The following is a 24,609-nucleotide window of genomic DNA, read 5'->3' as shown; positions in this document are numbered from 1 at the left end:
GTTTCGAGACATTAGACTCACTTTAATCTAGTGTTTTCAGTCTTCAGCTTTATCTCTGTTGTGACTGAACTCAACTACAACATGGATGCTAAATCCAAAACCATTATTGTCAAAACTCAATAGTGTACAAAGGTTATTAAGCTAATATCAAGTGTTACATTTCTGGACAATGGACAATGGAATGGATAAAATAGTGAATTCCATAAAGTCACAAATGAATGTTTTGTATCACGCTTCTCAAATTTATTTCTTTGAAACAGGCATTTGAGCAAAATGGTTCTACGACAGCTAGAGGATAGAAATGGTTAAGGTTAGTTTTATGGACTCCAATGGAACATTAGGAACAAATGGCAAAGGCCTGGGATGGGATATAGCAGAATTCCAATTCTGCATACACTCTAAAATCAAACAAATAACACACAAACTCCTCAGATCCCACTGATGAAATGCTGAAAACTGCTCTTTCTCAGAGGAATCGCCTTCGAAGACTCCTGTAATTTTGACCTTGCTAGGTTCGACTTGGCTCCCCGTAAGTCATGTGTGCCCAACGTGCCACGCAAGCCCTTATTTTCCTGCCCACCTTCCCTCGCCTTCCAACCTATAACCATGTGCTTCATGGCTCGTTGGCAGCAGGAGCAGGCGCTCTCAAGGCTGGCACATTCTCCTTGATCATCCAAAATGACATCTGCCAAGGGGCCTGTTCCACTGGTTTACATCTTTCAAAATCAACACGAGTGCCGCCATCTGAAGACAAGAGGGTTCTTCTGCCCTGTCTGGAAACCTGGCTGTGGACCCAAGCACTGCTGGGCAGTGGCCTAGGTCTGTGAGTCTTGGGGGGGGGGGGAAGGACACCTTTGCCAACTTCTGCTTTTAACTATGACGGCTCTCCTTTTGTAGTCGTTTAGTTGTGTCTGACTCTCCGTGACCGCATGGACCACAGCACGCCAGGCACTCCTGTCTTCCACTGCCTCCCGCTGTTTGATCAGATACCCGTAAAAAGAAGGATGCGTCCTGGAAAAAGAGGACACATGGCAACCCTAGCTGGGCCGCATGGTGTGTGTTTTTGTGTCTGTGTGTGTGACTTTAGGCCTCTCGCTGTCTCTGTCTCTGTCTCCATACCCCACCTCACAGGGTTGTTGTGCGGATAAAGAGCGCGTGGGAGAGGGGATGACGCCCTGCGGGCCCCCGAAGGAAAGGCAGGGCAAAAAAACAGGACGCAAATCGAACAAGGCAAAACGGAGCCTCGTTCCCGCTCCATCCCGCCATCAATTCCCCCGCCGCCGTTGCCACGGCAACTGGAGCGGCCTGGAAAATAAGCAGCCGCGTCGCTTCGCAGCAACAAGGCGGACAGGCGGGAGGGGGGCGGGGAAGGCGCGAGACGACAGAGACAAGAGGAAGTCCTGCCTCTTCCGCTCCCAGCTGGCCAATCGCAGAGCAAAAGGCCGTAGAGCGGGCCAATCGTTTAAATATCCCTGGGCATCGCTTAAGGGCGAACGAAGCGGGAGGTGAGGGGGCCGCTCGTTTGGGCCCGGCTGCGGGAGACTAAGTCGCCTCCGCGTCCCAAGATGGGCGCCGCTGAAAGAGGTGGGCGGGCCCGCTCCGACGAGTTCCGGGCAGGGGGTGGTGCAGGAAGGAACCCCCCCCCCCAAGGCGAGGGACCCTAATTTCGGAGGCGGGAGTAGGGAGGGCGACACCCATTTTCCCCCCTCACCCCATTCCCACGCTCTCCTAACACCTGTTGCCCCTCAGCATTGGTCCTGCTGGCCGCCGGGGCTGATAGGAGCCGGAGTTTAGCAGAGCCGGGTTGGGGTTGGCTGGGGTCCCACAGGTTCCCGTTCGCTGTGGTAATGCGTTCCATATGCCTCTCCCCTTGCACGGGAGCGAGCAAAACCGCCGAGTCTCTTGGGCTTGCTATTCGGAAGGTCAGCGGTTCGAATCCGCGCGACGGGGTGACCTCCAAACATTGGTTCCTTCCCATCTTCTGCCAACTGGACTTAACCCCCAGGGGTCCTTTACCTTTTTACCTATGTATCTGAAGAAGTGTGCATGCACACGAAAGCTCATACCAATGACAAACTTAGTTGGTCCCTAAGGTGCTGCTGGAAGGAATTTTTTATTTTGTTTCAACAACGGCAGACCAACATGGCTACCTACCTCTAACTTTTTACCTATGTAAAACAGTGGGGCCACATCAGCCCCTTATCTCTATAGAAACACAGCTCAGTCGTATGTGATGTTAGTTTTCTCTTAAAGGCATCAGATCCCCACTCCCACAACGTTCCTATCTGGAAATCTTCTGATGCTCTACTACACAGTATGATCTAATTTAACATGGTTATTTTTCCTTTTTTTTAAAAAAAAAAGACCTAACAAACTTTGAAAGAACCCAGTACTGTAAAGGTAAAAAGGTAAATTGGTAAAGGACGCCTGGATGGTTAAGTTCGATTAAAGGCAACTATGCGGTTGCAGTGCTCATTTCGGTTTTCAGGCTGAGGGAAGCCAGTGTTTGTTCGCAGACAGCTTTCCTGGGTCATGCGGCCAGCATGACTAAACCGCTTCTGGCGCAATGGGACACCGTGCCAGAGCGCACAGAAACACCGTTTACCTTCCTGCCGCAGTGGTACCTATTTATCTACTTTCAAACTGCTAGGTGGGTAGAAGCCAAACTTCCAATCAGCACGAATACTGGGTTGCCCAGTATTGTATTTGCAACCAGTATTCATGAATGGTTGCTAATAATGAATTTTTAGAGGGAAATTCTGCACCACACACCCCTCTAATTCATCTCCTCTAGGCATACAATCTGACTCCCTACTGGCAAAGTCAAGAGAGCTATATGTTAAGTCTATCTGGTATGGTATAAGTGTCTGTGGATTTGAACCAACTTCATCAGATATGGTGAGGAGGGCCCTCGCCTAGGAAAACACAAGGTGCTCAAGAAGGACATATACGTGACCATTCTATTGCATGTCTTTATCACTCTTGCCTGTGAAGTGCTGTTAAATAATTCTTTTAACTTATCTGATGACACAGATGAGAAAGCTACCCTTAGAAGAATTTTGTTCTTATCAACACACAGTTAAAAGGGAATCAATCCTTATGACTATTCCAACTGTGAGCGCTTACAATAAATACAAGATTGATTCCTTGCCTTCAGATAACTAAACACCTGATAAAATGCTGTTTCTTTTAGCACCTCGGAAGCAAGCATTTTTTCATTATATTTGTAATAACATGTACTGTATGTTTCCATTTAGCAGTATAAGCAAACTTTAGTTTGTTGCATACGTTTTCTCTTTAATTTGTGCCTTTACAATGTATTGTATCTTATTTGTATGAATAACACTCTTGCATGTGAGTGAGCCCCACTGAAGTCATTTGCATTGAATTTTGAGTATATCTGTATAGGATTGCACTGTGGGGGGGAAGCTCATGTTCTTAGAAAACTGAGCACATAGTGCCGTCCTGGTTTTTGTCTTGGCTTCCTCACTTGGCACTAATCTAAGAGAGTATATTTGGTATTGCTCTGAAAGAGACCTGTGGCTTGCAGCTCTTTCCGACAGGTTTTGACAGTGACTATACAAAAACAAGTATGCAATTGCAACATGATATCCAATAACTGGTTCAAAGGGCTCTATATTAAACATATATTATCTGGCAAGGTTTATCAGATTTCCATATATTTGAGTACAGAATGCTAGCCCAAATTAGGTTGTAGTCTTTGAACAGAGTTTGTTTCAGAAGCTGGAAATTGACTAAAAGTTTGCAGGCCCACCAATACTTTTCTTTCTTAAACCATTTATTTATACTGCCATCAGATGTCAAAGAGAAAAACAACTACCAGACTTTTAGAAGACAACTGAAGGCAGCCCTGTTTAGGGAGGCTTTTAATGTTTAATAGATCACTGTGTTTTATTTTTCTGTTGGAAGCCGCCCAGAGTGGCTGGGGAAACCCAGCCAGATGGGCGGGGTATAAATAAATTATTATTATTATTATTATTATTATTATTATTATTATTATTATTATATTACTCAGAAATATTATTTAGTACATCACAATGCAAATATAGGAGCTCACCAATGTTTTGATACCCAAAGTGGTCTATATCATTAAAACAATGCATGCAAAAGCTAAACTAAAACGGTCACAGTGGCATTACAACCCTTATCATTCATCAAAATATATTTTAGTTTTGGCTTCCTGCTGCATGTTACAGACGCAACAAAATGCTAGGTCACGGGTGGGGAGCTGCTTTTGTCAGGAGGGTGGGACCACCCACCTGTCAGTCACCTGAAGTTATGGTTCTAAGCCATGCTCTCCTGATTGCTTTTTTTGCAGCAAGGCTGACATTTGGCATTGCTTAAATTTGTCAGTGAATTATTATTACTATAAAATGATTGACACACCACTTAATTCCTGGTTGGCAAGCACAATTACTTTTAGCAGTAGTTGGATCTACTCAGGAATGCAAACGCTTGGTGAGAAGGAACAATCAGGAGCACACTCTGAGCTTTATGCTCCTGGTTCTTCATTGGCACTCATCACTATACGAGTCCCACACCTGATGGGTGTGAATGAAAATGGCCTCACAGGCCAAATTTGGAGGTCTTGGGTGCTTAATTTGACCTGCAGATTCCCTACCAGCATGGTTAGTGTTGTGTAGAAAAAAATACTTTACATTGCTGTTTCCAAAGGGCTTACAGCTGAAAAAATATAGGAAAGACAAATGTGAAAAGACTAGATTCTTACATATGGATGGCATGCAGCCTGAAGAGTATTGTGCAATCAACTATCATATTACCTTTTCCCCTCTAAGCATTTAAAAAAAAAGGAATCTGAAGATAATAAATCGATCATTAAAAGACTCAAAAGCAACACTGCCACATATTCCTTCCTGAATTGTCTGCAATGTCATGCAGTTCTATACCAGGCTGACAGAGCAAACACATGCTACATTTTAAGCTAGTATTTTACATACACTTGTAGTTAGATGAATGATAAGGTCTAGACTAGAGAGTTATTTTTAAAATGTGATAATATATTTTTAAATATATATATTTTAATTACTAAACTTGATACTCCTATAAGAGTTTGACCTTGACCTCTAAACGCCACTTTTCCTACCCAACAAGATTGGTGAGAATGTTGGTTCATCATGTGCTACTGCAGTGGTAATAAATAAATAGGCCTGTCAGTTCAATTGCTGGTGATTAATGTATGCATTATGAGATAAATGGCAATTTTGCACCCATTATTTCAGAAAACTTGTTTTTGACAGAGATTAAAAAAACATTGTTAAATCCTTTTTGGGTCCTTGATAGAAGATTTTGTAGCCTCCTTTATGCAAACACATTCTCTGAAAAGCCATAATGTTTCATCTCTTATTTTAATAGAATGGGTCAATGTTGCCAATGATCTCCTGACAAAATGTAACATAGATCTGCATGTCAGCAATCTCTCAGACTGTGGAGCTAAAGTGTTTATTCATCTTTATGAATCGATACTGGGAGAGAGAGTGCCAGGTAAGAATGCATGCCTCCTACCATGTCTTGGTTTTCTAGGGTAATGTTTTTTTTCCTGTTGTCTGTGCATATTTGAAATAAATAGTAATGCTGTGAGATTTGGACGTAAATAGGCATCATATGCTCTGTATTCAATAGCTTTTAATAACATAGTGAGAGAACACACACACACACAAAAACACCTCACACACACACATCTCTAATTGTAACTAAACACAAATGGAAACTTTGCCCTAAACTTATTTTTAACAACATTGGCACATGAGAGCACTGAACAATCTACTGTCATATAGATTTCTGCCAACTGACTCATGGAGTCTGTGCAGACTTGCTCTCAGATTACATTAAAAGCAGCTTACGCAGTATACCGTTCTGTGAAATAATAGCATGATGCAATCCCATTATTTTATAGATGTCATAGCCGCACCTCGTTGCCCTGAAGACGATGCCCATAATGTGCAGGCAGTGATAGATTCGTTGGCTTTGGACTACTTGCAGATCAGCTTATCGCATATAACTGGTGGGTACCTATCATTTGTGATCTAGTTGAGATTCCTGCATTGCAGGGAGTTGGACTAGATGACCCTCGGGGGCCCTTCCAACTCTACCATTCTATGATTGCTATTGGAAAAATTAATAATAAAAAATTGTATGTACTTTTATGGTTGGGACGAGCAATGATTTAATTATGCTGGATGTATGTAAGTCTGACAGTGCAATATTTATATTTTATGAATTTACTTAATTGTAAAAAAAACCCTCAAAGTGGTTTACAAAAAGGTAAAATCAAGAAAAATTTAAAACCCTACAAAAGTTATTAAAGTACTAAAGCAGATTAAGATCACCTCAACTTTCTGAGCATCTGGATAGGCTTTTCTAAACAAGAATGCTTTTTAGCAGGCACCAAAAAGAGTACAGTGAAGGCACCTGCTTGATCTCAAAAGGCAGGGAGTTCCAAAGTTTAGGCACTGCCCAAATAAATGGCCAAGTTTTTACAAATGCGGAAGGGGTATTACGTGGCACTTGTAGTAGTTCCAATTTTACAGATCAAGGGGTTCAACTGGGTGCCTGTGGGGTAAAGCGATCTCGTAGGTAAACTGGTCCCAAGTTGAAAGACATTTGGGACTCAATACCAGTTGCATTTCTTTCTGGCTGACTCTTCCCTATATCAGCAGTTATCTAAAGAGGAAATGTCACTGCTTTGGATAATGGATTTGTTCGTGGATCTCTATTGTTAGCACTGTGAGGAGGGTCAAGCCGCCACCAAGGTACAAATATACAGGTGAAACTCGGAAAATTAGAATATCATCGAAAAGTGATTTATTTCAGTAATGCAACTTATTATTTTTCTTTTTCCTTTTAATTTTTACAATTTTTTTCTTTTGGAAATTCCACAGTAATAAAACAAATAGTTACAATACTACAAAAATAAACATCGCTATTACATTTCATTAATTACATTCCATTTATAATTGACCCGCCTAACGACAAATAATTACAATTACAACAAATAAAGGCTTGACATATCTTGCTTTGCATGTCATGCATCTATCTCATATATTGGTTTCACCTTTAAGTTGCGTTGCTGAAATAAATGCACTTTTTGACGATATTCTAATTTTCTGAGTTTCACCTGTGCTTATGTCAGAAACCGTTATTCCTCTCCTAGCAAAACAATTGCACTTTGGAGATGGAGCTTGCAAGAATCCTTGGCATGCAGGATTGTGCCCCAAGTGTTCTAATGCAGCTCATTAAACAAAGCTACAGAGTTGACATTCCCTGCTGCTACCCTTTCCTTCCATTTTAGAACTGTGACTCAGAGGTGAGATTACTTGAAACCTGTGTGAGTTTCCTTTCCAACACTATGCTCCATGGAGCAGCCTCAGATGCTTTCCAAGGGCTTCCAAATTTTTTAAAAAGGGATTCTAAGGGATTTGGAATGAGAAAGGAAAACACCCTCTGCATGATTTTCTCTCACCGTGAATTTCCCTTTACTTCATCTAATCGTAATGAGCAGAGAGAACAATCCACAACACAGATTGCTTTACACCGACTGTTGCATTAGGCTTGATTTAAGCAGGACTTTGAGCCATTTGCATGGAGGCCAGCCCTGCCCATCATTCTACCGGTTGTGAAAGGCATACGCTACCCATGTGTGGTGTCCCCCCCCTTCTCTGCCAATCTATTAACACTGATTTTTGTCAAGGGGAGAACATTGTGAAAGGAAATAAGGAGTCCATCAGAAATCTCTTGGAAATATTTGATGGCTTGCTCGAGTACCTGACAGAAGAAACCAGTGAGACGGCTTCTCAGAATGGCGGTGAGAGAAGGGGCATAATCAATGGCATGCGCTTCCTCTGTGCAGATAGCGTATTCTATTTATTTGTATGTAGCTGTATCACTTTTTGCACCTAGAGGGGTATTCTTAAAAAGAGAGGGCACTTTCAATGCCTTGCTTAGCATCAGTTGCTATGACTTTATGTTGGCATAAAGTGAAAGGACTTACAGTGCCTCTCAGTCACTGTCAGGCTGTAATTACAGGAACAAAAAATAAGAGCATAGGAAATAATAGAAAAGAAAGAAAAAGGTTATTATTAGTTATTGAATTCATATACCGCCCTATACCCGGAGGTCTCAGGGTGGTTCACAGAACAAAATCAAAATATAAAACCACAAAATATGGAGTAAAACAATGCTAAATTTCTTAGCAAGTAGTTTTTATTTAACAATATTGGTTGCAAAGCAATCAAGCTTGTCAGATTTAAAGCTCAAAGTGGCTGGTACTGGATGAAACTGGGTTTTTACAACAGTGCCAGCACACCTTACATAAGCAGACAGTGGATCGTATTAGCTTCTGTGCCGGAATAAATAATTTGCTGCGTTAGTCATACGCTGACCGATATGCCACTGCAGATGTGTGGGCTGAGGAGGGAATTGATACTGTCACAGTAATATTTGTGGCAGGCAGAGGTCTGTCTTGCTCCTTGCTCATAATAGTTTTGTTTATGAACAGAAGATCTTAACCAGAGGGCTGAAGATGAAGTCCAGACTACCGGTCTTGAAGAGGAAGAAGGTGGTGTTCTTGATGTGCCAGTTCCCTCCCTGACACTTCCGTCTGCCTCGGGGTAAGGCAGGTTCATAGCTCCCTTAGCTACCCAAGTCTTTACTAGGTTGCAAAGTGTGTAACATGTTAGTACCCCTGTTCTCTGCTTCCATAGGTGAGGCAGTGGTGCAGCTAGGTAATTTTAGATTATGGCCTTTCGATGACCATGGGCACCACTTTAGTTGTGGAGCATGCAGTTAACATCTCTCTTCTTCTCGCTCCCCACCATTGCTTTCTCCACAACTGCTTCTGCATCCCTGATATGCTAGAGCAGGCATCCACAAACTTCGGCCCTCCAGATGTTTTGGAGTACAATTCCCATCATCCCTGACCACTGGTCCTGTTAGCTAGGGATCATGGGAGTTGTAGGCCAAAACACCTGGAGGGCTGCAGTTTGGGGGATGCCTGTGCTAGAGCCTCTGCAAGCTGATTGTTATGTACTGAGCTGAATCCTAGAACAATAGGATTCAGAATCAGCGGGAGCTACCCAATCCAACTCCAGGTGGAAGTGAATCCGCAACCTGATTGGCCTGCTGGAGCAGCCAATCAGGCGGCTGGCAGAAGTGAATCTGCTACCTGATTGGCCTGTAGGAGCAGCCAATCAGGCTGCAGGCAGAAGTCAATCCACAATATAATTGGCCCACAGGTGTAGCCCTGAAGTAGCCAATCACGCAAGGCCCATTGTGTAAATAATGTATATAAGCAGATGGTTTTGGGAAAAGAGCCATTCGTCTTCTCTTCTTCTCCTTGATGAATATGAGCTGAATAAAGAGCATGAAATTCACTCTCGACTCCGAGTATATTTCACTGGCGACGAAGGTGGGATCCTGCTGAGCTGACCGCCACCACGCACTGCACCGCAGCACCGCCACCTGCTGCACCGCTGCATCGCACCGTGCATCCAGGCTTCAGCTCCAGGACCCAAGGAACCCAGAATGGCAACCGACAGCAGCTTCTTGCCATTCAAACCAGCATCAGGAGACTGGGAAGGGTACGCCGCCCGTTTCAACTTCCTCCTGCAAGCGAAAGAAGTCACCAACGATGCCATGAAGAGGGCGACATTCTTCAGCGTCTGTGGAGAGGAGACGTTTGAAATCGCCCGGGCTCTCCTTGCACCTAGAGATGTCGCTACCGTCTCTTACAAAACAATAATGGAACGGCTGAAGGAGCACTTTTCACCACAGCCCTCGGTGGTAGCTTGCCGAAATGCCTTCTACGCAAAGCGGCAAGCCCCAGGGGAAACCATAACTGGGTTTGTGACCTCCCTCCGCCAAGCCGCCCGGTTATGCAACTTCTCAGAGTTGGAGAACATGCTTCGTGACCGCCTCGTCGGTGGCCTGAGGGACGAGATGTTGCAACGACGCCTCTACGCCAAAAAAGACCTCACGTTCCAGATTGCTCTGGAGGAAGCCCTGGCAACCGAAGCCGCTGAGAGGTCAACGCAAGAGGCACGACCGGCCCCGCCATCCCAACCGAGGGTCTACCACGAAGACCTCACCGACGAATCCGAATCTGACAGGGAGGAAGTACACCAAGCACAGCGGCGCACTCAAGCAGCACACACACCACAGCAGCCTCGACGAGAAGGAGGGAACTGTGCAAGCTGCGGGGAGAACCACGAGAGGAGGACCTGTCGTTTCCGCAACGCAGAGTGCAGGCAGTGCAGAAAATTGGGACACATCGCCCGGGTGTGTCGGGCTCGACTCACCCGTCGACAAGCATCAGATGACCGACCCAGGAGCCCCAGGTCACACGGCACCATGCACCAAGGCAACTCGACGGAGATCACGGACTACCAGGTATTCCAGTTGCCCCATCCCAGCACAGAGAAAATTTATATAGAGGTACAGATAGAGGGAGCCCCATGCCGCATGGAGCTGGACACGGGTTCAACTCTATCCATAATCTCGGCCCGAACATTAAGGGAACTGTGCCCTAATGGGGGTCCCAAACTAAGGCCGGCCCCATTCACCCTCCGGGACTTCCAGAAACGTAAGGTCCCTACAATGGGGGTGGGGACCTTCAGGGTGCAATATCGAGGGCGAAAGCAACAATTGGACTTGCTGGTAGTTAAGGGCCCCTACGTTAGCTTACTGGGACTGGCATGGTTTGGACCTCTGGGGCTAGCCGTTACCGGGGTGAACCGCACTAGCTTACAAGTGGACGTGGACGCCATATGCAAAGAGTTTCCAGGGGTTTTCGATGGGGCATTGGGACGATATACAGGACCCCCCCATTGCCCTACAGCTAGACCCCGCTGTACGACCCATCAGGCACAAGGCCCGCCGGGTCCCGTTCGCCCTGAAACCCCGCATAGACGAGGAATTGGACCGGCTCGTGGAGCAAGGAGTGCTGGAGCCGGTGCCCAACGCCCCCTGGGAAACTCCAATTGTCACACCCGTCAAGCCTAACGGTTCGGTCCGCATCTGTGCAGACTACAAATGCACCATAAACAAGGCTCTCACGGCCCATGCATACCCAGTGCCAGTGGTCAGCCATGTCCTCGCCACCCTGGCTGGGTCAAAAATCTTTGGCAAACTGGACTTGGCCCAAGCGTATCAACAGTTGCCTGTGGACGAAGCCACAGCAGAGGCTCAGACGATTGTGACGCACAGAGGGGCATTCAGAGTAAAGCGGCTGCAATTTGGCGTTAGCGTGGCACCAGGCATATTCCAGAATCTAATGGACTCTCTCCTTAAAGGGATTCCTGGCGTCACCCCCTTCTTCGATGATGTACTGATCGCCGGGCCCACACCAGAGGAATTTGAGGACCGCCTCCGCTCCGTCCTGCACCGTTTCCAGACGGCGGGCCTCAAGGTGAAGCGGGAAAAGTGTTTACTGGGAGTGCCGCAGGTGGACTTTCTGGGATTTAAGGTGGACGCAGAAGGGGTCCATCCAACCGGTGACAAGGTACGGGCCATTTGTGAGGCCCCAGCGCCCAAGAGCAAGCCCGAACTTCAGTCATTCTTGGGACTATTGAACTTTTACCATGCCTTCCTTCCCCATAAGGCAGCGGTAGCGGAGCCCCTACACAGACTCCTAGATAAAAGGGCCCCTTGGGTGTGGGGCCAGCGACAAAGGGCCGCATTCCAGGCAGTCAAGGACTTGCTCGTCTCGAACTCGGTCTTGGCACACTTCGACGAGAGGCAGCCAGTGGTGCTGGCATGCGACGCCTCTCCCTATGGCATCGGCGCTGTCCTGGGACACCAACTCCCGGATGGAAGAGAGGTGCCGGTGGCATACTTCTCCCAGACGCTTGCTGCAGCCGAACGAAACTACTCACAGATTGACAAGGAGGGTCTGGCAATCGTGAAGGGCGTAAAAAAATTCCATGATTTCTTGTACGGGCGGCCCTTTACCATAGTGACTGACCACAAGCCGTTGCTTGGCCTGTTTGCCCCCGAGAAGCAGACCCCCCAAGTGTTGTCTCCACGTGTCCTCAGGTGGTCAATTTTCCTTGCCGGCTACCAGTATGCACTAATCCACCGCCCTGGGAAGGCGATGGGCCACGCAGACGCACTCAGCAGGCTACCACTACCAGAAACAGGCCCCGACCCAGCGCCTGCGCAAGAGGTTATGACCCCGGAGCTGCTTCCCGACCGACCCATTCAGGCACAAGAAGTTGCGCACCATTCCACAAAAGATAGGGTCATCTCCCGGGTCCTGGACTGGGTGTGGCGAGGATGGCCCAGCAGCAGCCCCGGGCCAGAATTCGCTGGCTACACAAACCGCAAACATGAACTGTCGGCCCACAAGGGGTGCCTGTTATGGGGAAGCAGGGTTGTTGTTCCCCAGCCCCTCCGCAAAAGGGTCCTCACAGCCCTACACGAGACACACCCAGGGGTAGTGAGGATGAAGGCCCTCGCCAGGAGTTATGTGTGGTGGCCGGGGATTGACAGAGAGATAGAGGCCTGGGTCCAACACTGCCAGACCTGCCAAGAATCCCGCCCGGATCCCCCAAGGGCCCCAGTCCAGCCCTGGGAGTCCGCCCGACATCCATGGTCACGCTTGCACGTGGACTTCGCTGGCCCCTTCCAGGGAAAAACATTCTTCATAGTGGTGGATTCCTACACCAAATGGCTGGAGGTCGCACTGGTACCGTCCACTTCTACGGCGGCAGCCATCCGGGTACTACGTAAGCTGTTTGCAACCCACGGGCTCCCTGACACCCTCGTCTCGGACAATGGAACCGCATTCACGTCAGAGGAGTTCCAGACCTTCACAGCGCAGAACGCCATCTGCCACATCCGCTCAGCACCATTCCACCCTGCCACCAATGGCCAAGCGGAGCGCATGGTGCGGACCACCAAGGACAGCCTCCGCCGCATAACACAAGGGGACTGGGAATACCGCCTTGCCGCATTTCTTCTAGCACAGCACAGCACCCCAAGCACAACGACGGGCCGGAGCCCAGCTGAACTACTCATGGGCCGGCGCCTTGCAACTAGACTGGACCGACTTCACCCCGACAGAGCTCAGGATGAGGTAGTGGTGGGGAAAGGCAGGAACCCCCGGACATTTGTGGCCCAGGACCCAGTGTATGCAAAGAATTTTGGGGCAGGCCCAGCATGGGTACCCGCCACAGTCACCAAGGTGACCGGTCCCGTGTCGTACGAGGTACTAACGGAAGGGGGGCAATGTTGGCGCCGCCACTGCGACCAGCTACGGCGACGATTCCCAGGAGGAACCCGGGAGGAGAGCGGGACAGAGGGGTCCCAAGGGGACAGCAGGGCAGTGAGGCCTGTAGAGCGAGAGGGGTGGGCAGGGGAAGCAGAAGCAGTAGGCACAGAGGGGCGCCCCGAGGCTGGAAGGACACCGGAACCAGAGTCACAACCTAGTGGTTCAGTGGCGCCAGACCAGAAAGCCCCGGCACAGCCAGCAGCCTCGGAACACGAGCCAGAACCAGAACCCCTGACCAAGGAACACCCCAGGCCACAACGCACACGGAGGCGGCCAGCAGACCTTGGGGACTACGAATGCAACTTCCCGGGCAGGACTGGAACTTAGAGGGGAGGGGTGTTATGTACTGAGCTGAATCCTAGAACAATAGGATTCAGAATCAGCGGGAGCTACCCAATCCAACTCCAGGTGGAAGTGAATCCGCAACCTGATTGGCCTGCTGGAGCAGCCAATCAGGCGGCTGGCAGAAGTGAATCTGCTACCTGATTGGCCTGTAGGAGCAGCCAATCAGGCTGCAGGCAGAAGTCAATCCACAATATAATTGGCCCACAGGTGTAGCCCTGAAGTAGCCAATCACGCAAGGCCCATTGTGTAAATAATGTATATAAGCAGATGGTTTTGGGAAAAGAGCCATTCGTCTTCTCTTCTTCTCCTTGATGAATATGAGCTGAATAAAGAGCATGAAATTCACTCTCGACTCCGAGTATATTTCACTGATGGAATGAGAAAATGCGTTTTCTCCAGTTAATGTGGTGTCATAACCGCCTTCAGTTGATAAACATGTAGCGGTGATCCTTGGCGTTGGAAGTGTACGCCTCTCAGCTAGAAGCACCACCTTGTGGCCAAGTCAAGTAAACAAATTTACTTCCTTGCATTCTGTTTAGGTCTTCTCAGTCGTCAGAGATAGATGTTCCATCATGCGAGGTAGACTGTTCGGAATCTACAAGTGAGCTCATTAAGCTTGGTGACACTGCTTATTTATATTCTCTAAGAAATGAAGGTGAGTTCAAGCAACACCCAAGAGCAGCCAAATCTGAGTAACTGAATGGCTGCCGTGTAGAGACCACTTTAAATAGTTTCTTCCCTGTGCAGGCACTTTCCCCACAAACAAAAACTGTTGGTATGCAGCAGCTTGCTACAGGAAATTGGCAATTTCTCTCCCCACATTCACAACTTACTTGAGATGAATAGGCATCAGACAAACAATTATGAAATCTATAGTTCTAGCACAGTTGTAAAAAACCGGAAGAGTCACAAGGTCAGCCACTCCCACCAGCAGATGGAATAAATTGTAACCCTTTAACTACAAACACAAATGAAAAATTCAGATTGCTTTTTTTGTGTAGATCCTGGTGTCAATTGGAAGTTGGTACTCAAGGATCGAAATAGTGTAAAAGGTTGAACAAAGTTTGAGATCCCACCAATTCTGCTTATTAGCATACAATTGAAACCAGCATCTTAATGGCCTGAACCATGAAGCTGAAAGATGTAATTCATTTGAGTAGTTTATATAACTCCACAAGTAACTAATACTTGAAATCAACACATTTGGCAGGCTATAAATGCAAGCAACCATCTCTGCTGCAGATAGTATTAGCAGAAGTACGGGGTATAATGTTTATGTCAGATTCATGCAACAATATGCCGATTGACAAAGTTATGTGGGAAAACCAGTGGTCCCTTTTGGCCCCTCTTTTGTGGGAAGATCATAACTTAATCATCATTTACAGAAATACTACTACTTGCTGACTTGGGATTATTGTACATTCCCGACTTCCAGAGTTCATTGCTGGGTTTGAACTCATCCAGGACTTATTTACACACTACAGTCTACATTTCTCTGTCAATTTCTCTCTCTGGGTTCTTGGACATTTTGTGATTAAATGGAATGAGCTGGTTGATAAAAATGGTAACTTGCTGGGGTTTTAGTCAGATACCACACTGAGTGGTTGGTTAAATTACTAACTTACTAAAAAAATTAGTTGTTTGATCTGCATTTAAACCCATCAGTTTTGAACATTTACACTGGCTTTTGCATGTTCCCCAAACCTTAGCATGCATATTTTCGAGATATTGCTCAGGACCACAATACCACAAGGAACACCTCTTCTCATATGAACTGACCTGGACCTTGCAATCATGATCTGAGGCTGTTATTGGTGTGCCTCTTCTGTGATAGGTCTGGAGGGCAGCAATACGAGAACAGGATGTTTCTGCGGTGTCTCCCCGCTTGTGAAATGCTCTCCCTTCAGGCTCCATGCAAAAGCATTCCTCTTCTCCCGGGCCTTTGGCTAATTAAACAGTCTGTGATCTTTTAAAATGGGGGGGTATTGTTTTGGTTTATTATTATGGTATGTATCTTTGTGGTTTTATCTATCTTTGGATGGAGAGCTGTGTAGAAATTAAATTAAATAAATAATTGTATAAGGGTACTTACAATATGATAACTTTCAGGATCACTCACTGGGTTGAACCCAAAACGTGCCAGGGGAGCTCTCATGCTATGGGGCTTACCTGGCTCCTCCTTCCTATTTCTGCTTTCTGCATCCACACATATATCCCAAGCTGCTCCTGAGGGTTAAAGGACCTTGTGAAATGGAATGGGATGAAGCACTGGGGGCTGCAGCACAGTGGAATTGGCAGGATTTGCTGTGTGTGGGATTCCTTGTGCAGGATGCCAACTTAATATTTTATTCTCTTTTTCTGCTCCCTGCTACAGCAGTAGTCTGTTTGGATAATACATCTTTGTAATTAGCAGTGAAATACGGTAGTCAAACACAAATGTTTGACTCGTGCTGCCCTTAAAATTTCAAATTTCTTATAGACTTACCTGCAGAAAGAGACATCTCGAAGATGATTACAAAACCTGAAGTTCTTATGACTTTTAGGGGACCATCTAGTGGCAGAAGAGCTCTTGTCAGAGAAACTCAAGGTGAGTGTATATCAAAGAACCTCAGAAATATATATTTAAAATATATTACTGGGCTTTTCTTGTGTCCGTTGTATTTTAATCAAGTAAGGGTTCCCTTTGTTTTACCACCTGGGTTTGAGCTTTCTTCGGTGATCTGGTGGGGGAAAGAGAACTGGCTTAAGTTTGTTACTACGTTTCATCTTACCTGTGCATCTTATTCAGTTAAATAAAGCTGTTCTTTTTTGTGTATGTGTGTGTGAAAAGTCTGGATGGGCCAAGTTGATAGGACCTGTGGGGGAAATATCCTAATCAATTCAATGAAATCCCATAAATTGCTTGCTTCCAGCATTGGGCCCAAAATTTCTAAAGGAAACTTCCCAGCAGAGCGATTAATTATAATAATTATATGCCCCCCCTTTAAAAGTACATGGACTGAACCTCTAAACTGCTTATCTTTCCTAAGGAACAGCCAAATCTGCTTTGTCGTCTAAGGAGCAGTTGTGTTCTTCCAGTGCGAAAAAGCTTGGGGAACCAATCCGCCCAGCCATTCCTTTACAGCCACCATTCCAGCCTTCCGCATCCAGGCCCCCTTACCTAACCGAAAGAGGCGCTGGAAGTTCAGGCAGACGTTCGCCGCCACCGGCTAAACCTTCCAGACTTGCGTCCTCTGATGTAAGTGCTGAAGCTTCATTTGTTTCTGTTTGTATTGTCAGCCTTTGTAGAAATGCATTGCCGTGGGATCCTTAATTCGAACTGCTTCCAGGTTATCGTCGCTAGGCCTTCCTGTGTCCAGGAAGCTCGATATGTATCACTTTCAGAACATAGGTGGAAGAGTGTATTTCTGACTGAGTTACAATACACTGTCTAAGCGTATTAAACCACTACCATGCCTGCTGATTTAAGATAAAACCAATATATAAGAATCATGATAGAGTCCCAAATGCTGTGTTCGAAACTCCCATTGTTCTAGGCGCATTTTGCGACAGGGAATTTCATTAGTACATGTTGTTTCTGAGCTCTGGGTGTAGTACTACACCTAAGATTTTCAGATTAAAACTGCAGAGTGGAAGGAAAGGAGGACCTTTTCCTGCCTCCGCACTTCCAGCTACTCTCTGAAGATTGGAGAAGAGACCCTCTTTAGAATATTAGGGGTGGTGGGCAGAGGAAAGACTAGATCATGTGAAAAATTAACATAAGATTTTAGCTGCAGTTCATTCATTTTCAGCTATGTACTCTTGTTAAAAAAAAAAGTGTGCCTAGACATTCCGTTGTTGGGCCCACAACCTAGGTTTAAGGTGACATTTAGCTCCTAGCTTTAATATCTCAGTTTCTAACACTGCCCAATGGTGTGGGAAGAGGCACATCTTCATAGTGAGTTTCTCTTAAAGCAGTAAGTCATTTAGGGAATATAGAAGATATTGTTTGAACAGGACATCAAAAGGCAATGATTAATCTACTAGCAGTACCAAGGAATGAGATGACTAGTAAATGGAAGTAAGCCAGAGCCTTTATAATTGCACAAGGAGAATCAGGGGTGTTCTCTGTATGTTGAAGCAAACTCAGTTGGTGTCATATCTGGATGGAAGAGAAGGGATGAATAAGGTGAATAACCTGTTAGGAGAATTGGCAATTATTTCACTTACTTTTGGAGTGTGTGTGTCGGTCATAATATACTGTTGATGCTATTAGCTATTTAGATGAGAAATGACAAGGCCTACACCAAACACAAAGAAATTTTAATGTGGTGTTAATACATCTGGTTATTTTTACGGTTTGGGTAATATTTTATGCACAAACTGTGACCATTTTGCAGGCGTTTGATTGGCGTGCGACTGTTGACATGCACGATGACCTGAAATGCAACCCCCGTGCAAACAGGGAGTTGCCCGTATATGCATTTTAAAAAAACAAATAAGCAAATGCCACACAAAAATTGTATGTCCCACTTTTTTTAACAGCCTGCAGAGTCCCTTGGGGAAGAGTCTGGAACCCTCTCAGGTGACATCCTTTCTTTATCCACGATCACTTCTGGTAAGAACATTCCTTGAGTTATTGAAAAGTGTAATCTTAATATCTCTTTTACTACTCTAATTAAAGCTACTGACATAGGGAGAAACAGACTTTTGAAAAGTGCTTGTAAAAGTGGCTACTTGTGGATCTTTCTTTCTTTCTTTCTTTCTCTCTCTCTCTCTCTCTCTCTCTCTCTCTCTCTTTCTTTCTTTCCTCTGAAAATGTTCTCATTTGTCAGGGAACATCACTGTATGCTTATGTTCAGTTTCATTTTTCACCTTCCCAAGGGTACCTTGGGAAGTGAAGTTTTTATAATGGTATGGCGAATTCTGTTAGAAACTCACTTCTCTCAAAGAGCTCTGCATTATCCCAAACAGACTTTTCAGCAAACCAGAAGCTGGTCCCACTGAACTCAGTCTCAGTTACTTTCTTTGGCAGATTATATAGGATTGCATTGTAAACCAGTACTGATGTTGCTGCATCACAACTCCCATCATCCCTGGCCACTGGCTGGGGCTGATGGAAATTGGAGTCCAGCATTTGGAGGGCACCATGTTGATACCCTTTATCACTTTAACCCACAGTTTGAGTGCAGCATTAACAAAGGCACCAATTCTTGTTGGCAAGAACATTTGATTACCTTTCATCTTTAAGCCTTTCTTTTCCCTGCTCACCTTCTTGGGTAATTACATCACTGAACTAACATTAGTAAAAAAAATGCTGAAGAGAAACCATTCTAGAAAATGTGATTAACAATTCTGTGATAGGCACAGCCAGAGAAAACAAATTGACCCCCCCACCACACTTTTTATTTGGATGTTTGTGTTATTTTTACAAGTTAAACTTATTATCGCCAATTATCCTGGCAGAAAAATCTATAGAAGTCTTCATGTGGAGGTAGTTTTACAATAAGTCACTGTGTTATCCTGTTTGCATATGCTGTGACAAATGTGTTTAGTTTTTTGGGACTTGGGTTTGCCTCTACTTGTGTATATAAAGAAGTGAATTATATAAACTAATTTCTTGTGGTTTCTGCTGTTGGCTCTTCCAGCTGTAGATAATGAACCAGAAGCTGATGTGAATGAAGAATCTGATGAGCCAGTGCTAGAAGACGCCATAGATGATGCAGGAAAGGTAGCTGTTAATTCATACCCTGTTGGGTGTAGATACATGTTTATATAGGGACGCGGGTGGGGCTGTGGTCTAAACCACTGAGCCTCTTGGGCTTGCCAATCAGAAAGTCGGCAGTTTGAATCCCCACGATGGGGTGAGTTCCCGTTGCTCTGTCCCAGCTTCTGCCAACCTAGCAGTTGAAAGCACGCCAGTGCAAGTAGATAAATAGGTACCGCTGCGGCAGGAAGGTAAACTGCATTTCCGTGCACTCTGGCTTCTGTCATGGTGTTCTGTTGTGCCAGAAGTGGTTTAGTCATGCTGGCCACATGAGCTGGAAAGCTGTCTGTGCTCAAACACCGGGTCCCTTGGCCTGAAAGCGAGATGAGCGTTGCAACGGCATAGTCGCCTTTGACTGGACTTAACCGTCCAGCGGTCCTTTATCTTTTATATTACATGTTTATAGTATTATAGTATTTGAACAGTGTGATTCAACAGGGAAAAAAACCCTGACACTATTTAGGCTGCATCAACAGAAGTATAGTGTAGGGAAGTAATAGTATTGAGTCTTTTTCCAAGACTCTCTGGAAAAGACCCGATGTTGGGAAAGATTGAGGGCACAAGGAGAAGGGGACGACAGAGGACGAGATGGTTGGACAGTGTTCTCGAAGCCACCAACATGAGTCTGACCAAATTGCGGGAGGCAGTGGAAGACAGGAGTGCCTGGCGTGCTCTGGTCCATGGGGTCACGAAGAGTCGGACTAAACAACAATTGTGCCTTGGTCAGACCACACCTGGAATACTGTGTCCAGTTCTGGGCGACACAATTTAAAAAGCATGTTGACAAGCTGGAACTTGTGCAGAGGAGGGTGACAAAGATTATAAAGGGTCAGGAAACTAAGCCTTATGAGGAACAGTTGAAGGAGTTGGGTATGTTTAGCCTGGAAAAGAGGAGACTGAGAGGAGATAGGATAGCCATCTTCAAATATCTTAAGGGCTGCCACATGGAGGAGGGAGCACGCTTGTTTTCTCGTGCTCTGGAGGGTAGGACTCAAACCAATGGCTTCAAGTTGCAAGAAAGGAGATTCCAACTAAACATGCAGAAAAACTTTCTGACAGTAAGAGCTGTTCAGCAGTAGAACCGACTCCCACGAGAGGTGGTGAACTTTCCTTCCTTGGAGGTTTTTAAGCAGAGGTTGGATGGCCATCTGTCCTGGATGCTTTAGCTGAGATTCCTGCATTGCAGGGGGTTGGACTAGATGACCCTTGGGTCCAACTCTAAGATTCTATGAATTGCCATAGTAAAAAGTGTGCCATCTGCAAAACGTGTGACAGGTTTTGCTTGTAAGTCAAACTCGGGAATGCTTAGATTTTAAAAGGCTGCATTTCTGATTTTTATTTTGCTCAGAAAGAGAGCGAGTGCTGGGTGCTCGGAACCCAAAATATATTTCTAGGCTGACAAACAACATTGCAATAAATGAATATCATCCTTTGAAGGACTGCTAATGCCCTAAAAGCTGCTTTAATATTACCAGCAATTCCATTTGGCAGCCCCTCAGTATATGGTGTGGCACTCATTGCTCAGTTTTAACACCAGGCATTCTCTTTAATTTATTCTTGACTTCTTCAGTGAGAGCTTTTTTTCCTCCCTCTCATCTAAAAGGAAAGGAATGAGAATGTTCCGTACACACCAGCTCCTTGCTTTGAGAAGGACAGGTTGCCACAGTTTACAACAAAGCAAAGCACGAGACCAAAACAAAGGAATCTGCTTGCTGGAAAAAGGTATGCATTTCCTAGATCGTCTGAGATCCTAAAGGTTTTCTTGCATTGTTTAAGACAGAGGTGGGGAACTACCAAGATTATTAAGTATGAGGTAGTGAGAGAGAAAAGGGGGGTATTTGAAGTGTTGATGATCTGGCTCTGTTCCAGGTAGGTTCCCTCCAAGGGGAATGTAGTCCTCAACAACAACAACAACAAAAGGTTATTTCCTTCTGACTTAAAACCTCAATATTTGCCTCTTCCTCCCAAACCAGCGATGTTATCAGCAGCTTAAGGTGATACATGCTAATAACAGTTGTCATATTCTTCATTTATTTCCTCAAAAGCCTATTCATGCAACCTGGGCACTGAGTCTTGCAACACAAGTTTTTTTTTCTCATCGGAGGGAATAGCATGTCAGATACGTAGCTAAATATTTAGGGAGGCCTGTGTGATCCCTGAGGTCCATGTATGAACTCTCATTGTATTGCTGCCAAGATGAACTCCTGGGAACGCTGTCTGAGTGTTGCTGAAATGAGGTCTTTGATAGAAAAAGCAACATTCATTTTCAGCCTGTTGGCCCCATGTGGTTTCTCAGCCAGAAAGAACGCTCCATCACAGACTCGCTTGCAGAGGAAGCTTCTTCACACCAAACGGCAAAGAAAAAGCTGTCTGAACAGGAGCTGAAGGAGATGTCGGACAAACTGTCCCGCAGGATGAATGAACTAGATGGAGTAAGTAAGCCCCATCTATTCTTGACAGCACCTTCTCCCAATATAGTGCAGCTCTCCTGTTGCCATTAACTTGTGAGAAGACCTAGTGAAAGGGGTGGGATGACCAGGAGAGCGGGGAGGCACCTTCTGAATTTAAAATCCTTTAGCAGCCCCTGGTATCCAAGAACCAGCTGGGAGACCATTTGGTGTCCAAAATACACCACCCTGGGCTTTACCAAACATTCTAATAAAATCAATATATGTAGCATGTTAGGTCAGTTACTCCTTCCTGGGATTGACTTTTTCCAAAGAGAGACAGTCCAATATTAAAACTGCGACCAAAAATAATGAGAAGTTTAAGGACATAAGAAGAGCCTGCTGGATCAGGCCAGATGTCCACCTACTCTAGCATCTTGTTCTTGCAATGGCCACCCAGATGCTTGCAGAAAACTTTTCTTCGGTACTCGGAAGCATTCCTGGCTGCATTTTGTAGTAGTACTGTAGTGGCACAGTCCGTTCTGCCACCTTGTGATTCTGCCAACCATTCTGCTTCATGCATAGACCAGGCTGCAATAAATTCAATCAAGGTACCACAAGGTGCCAACCTTGGTTTTGGTAGTAAATATGAGACTATCTATATACTTGAGGCCGGAGTTTTCAGACCGATGTTTTGAACATCGGACAGATGTTTTGAACACCCTCCCATCAGATGTCAAGGAAATAAACAACTATCTGAAGGCAGCCCTGTTTAGGGAAGCTTTTAATGTTAAATGTTTATCGTGTTTTTAGTATTCTGTTGGGAGTTGCCCAGAGTGGCTGGGGAAACCCAGCCAGATGGGCGAGGTAGAAATAATAATAATAATAATAATAATAATAATAATAATAATAATAATAATATATTAATAATAATAATAATAATAATAATTTATTATTATTAACTGTTAGTACTAGGTTGTGCTATTGGAATGCATTCTTGACAGATGGGGGGGAATCTCTTTAAATAACAGATGTTAAAGCATGCTCTGGGCGCGCAAAGCAAGGAGGAGGAGGAAGAGTCATCAGCCGATGAAGATAATCTTTCTCAGCACAGTGATAGTATCATGGATTACCGCCAAAGGAAACCGGAATCGGGTAACAGTTCAGAGTGTTAAGTTTGACGGCATCCTGGTGAGCTGCCCCTTTCTTTGATAGGTGATGTGTGCACTTCATGGTGGGTTATGCTGCCCTCTTGTGGTGAAAGACAGAGGATGCAGACAGCCACAAGGGGGGCAGCATAATCCACCAATGCTGTGTGTCCCAATACCTTAAAGAAATGCCCTTCAGGCGAAAACCAGTTGTTCCTTCTGCATGTGTATTTGGACTCCCTTCAGTAAACTGCAAACCTGCTGCTGAGCCTTGATTGGCAAAGTGTGGATCTAACGCCTTGTGAAAGGAAGGAATGTTATACAGTGGAACCTCTACTTATGAACGACCCTACTTAGGAAAAATTCTACTTACGAGTAGAAAAAATTGGCGCGCACTTACAAATTTATTCTACATCCGAAGGGCCCTTGCTGCCGCCGCCAGCGCCCCGCCACCCTGCTGTTTGGCCCACGGCCGGATGGGGCCCTTGCCGCCAGTGCTCCCAGCACCTCTCGCCTTGGTTGGGACCTGGGGAAGCTTGCCTGTCGCGCGCAGGACTTAGGATGAATGGGGCCAGGGATCGGGGCTCAGCCGGCTCCCGCCGGATTGGGCCCTCGCCACCATTGGCAGCACTCCCGGCCCCCCACTGCTCGGGCTATGGCCGGATCGCGCCCTCCCCGTCGCCGCCGGCGGCCTACCGGCCCGCACCGCCAGCTGCCGATCCGTGAGCAGATGCTGCTGCCGGGGCGCGTGCCGAGCCGGGCTGTGTCCGAGCCCGCCTGGCCGCCTCCTCCTCCTCCTCCTCCTCCTCCTCCTCACTGCCCAGGGAGAGGGATGCGGAGCTTCAGCGCCTTGGCAGAGCCGGTGCCCAACCGAAGCTCCGCGCAGAGGTGGCGGCAGCGCCAGCAACCCAGACAGCCTCGCGTGCCTTAGCCCAGCTAGCCCAGCCCCGCGCTCGCCTCCGAGGAAGGGGGAAAGTCATCCCTGAGCGCCTTCAGGAGCAGCATTGCCTCGGGCCCCCTGTTTGCGGCGCGGCCACTGACTGGCCTGCTTTGAGGGGTATGATGGGCAGCCCCGCGTTGCCCGGGGAATTTGCGGCAAGGTGCCCGCCCGGCCGTCTGCCAAGCAGATTTGCCACCCGTCGCTGCAGCTGCCTGAGCCGCGAGGTTGTGCGCTGGCGCCCGGGAGCAGGAGGTGTCCCACTCGGCGAGGCGCTGTGTAAGGCCGCCGGCCTCCTACAGCCCCCCCCCAGCTGTCAATCCGGCCATAGGGCTTGATAGGGCCCATTGCAGCCACCACCGCCGGCTTCCCGCTGGCCTTTAAAGTGCCTTTTTTTAAGGCCCCAGAACGAATTAATCCGTTCCCAATGCATTCCTATGGGAAACATCATTTCGACTTACAAATGTTTCTACTTACGAATGTGCATTCGGAATGGATTAAATTCGTAAGTAGAGGTTCCACTGTACTGGAATACGAGGCAGTAGAGTATGTGGTCCCAGAGAGTCCCACTGGCAACTGAAGGGCATTCACTGTAAAGAACTGTAACTCCTCTGTGGCTCAAGCTGGCACACAATGTTAATATAAACCATGACTTAACGTAGGCTTGTCCTGACATGTCCTGGTTTTCGAGTGTAAAAATGACATGGGGAGAATTTTGCCAAATTGGCAAAATGTCAGGA

At 46.3% G+C, this 24,609-nt stretch overlaps 1 protein-coding gene across 2 annotated transcripts in view; it reads left to right on the top strand.

Moving 5' to 3' along the window:
- Positions 1 to 1,441: 1,441 nt before the first annotated feature.
- Positions 1,442 to 24,609, top strand: part of CEP95 (centrosomal protein 95) — a 32,717-nt gene continuing 9,549 nt past the window's right edge. The window contains exons 1-13 of one of the 2 annotated variants that reach the window (XM_035103985.2): positions 1,442 to 1,584; positions 5,395 to 5,523; positions 5,936 to 6,043; positions 7,730 to 7,843; positions 8,540 to 8,648; positions 14,191 to 14,306; positions 16,131 to 16,238; positions 16,681 to 16,889; positions 18,176 to 18,248; positions 19,279 to 19,361; positions 21,001 to 21,119; positions 21,694 to 21,829; positions 22,816 to 22,939. In XM_035103985.2, coding sequence (XP_034959876.2) covers positions 1,566 to 1,584; positions 5,395 to 5,523; positions 5,936 to 6,043; positions 7,730 to 7,843; positions 8,540 to 8,648; positions 14,191 to 14,306; positions 16,131 to 16,238; positions 16,681 to 16,889; positions 18,176 to 18,248; positions 19,279 to 19,361; positions 21,001 to 21,119; positions 21,694 to 21,829; positions 22,816 to 22,939 — 1,447 coding nt within the window. In that variant the 5' untranslated portion in view covers positions 1,442 to 1,565. Of the gene's footprint in view, positions 1,585 to 5,394; positions 5,524 to 5,935; positions 6,044 to 7,729; positions 7,844 to 8,536; positions 8,649 to 14,190; positions 14,307 to 16,130; positions 16,239 to 16,680; positions 16,890 to 18,175; positions 18,249 to 19,278; positions 19,362 to 21,000; positions 21,120 to 21,693; positions 21,830 to 22,815; positions 22,940 to 24,609 lie in introns of both variants that reach the window. The other variant, XM_035103984.2, reaches the window with a different exon arrangement.

Source organism: Zootoca vivipara, chromosome 2 (genome assembly GCF_963506605.1).
Source record: "Zootoca vivipara chromosome 2, rZooViv1.1, whole genome shotgun sequence".
Classification (NCBI taxonomy): domain Eukaryota; kingdom Metazoa; phylum Chordata; class Lepidosauria; order Squamata; family Lacertidae; genus Zootoca; species Zootoca vivipara.
The sequence above is the reverse complement of the archived record's forward strand: the minus strand, read 5'-3'. Positions and strand labels throughout refer to the sequence as shown.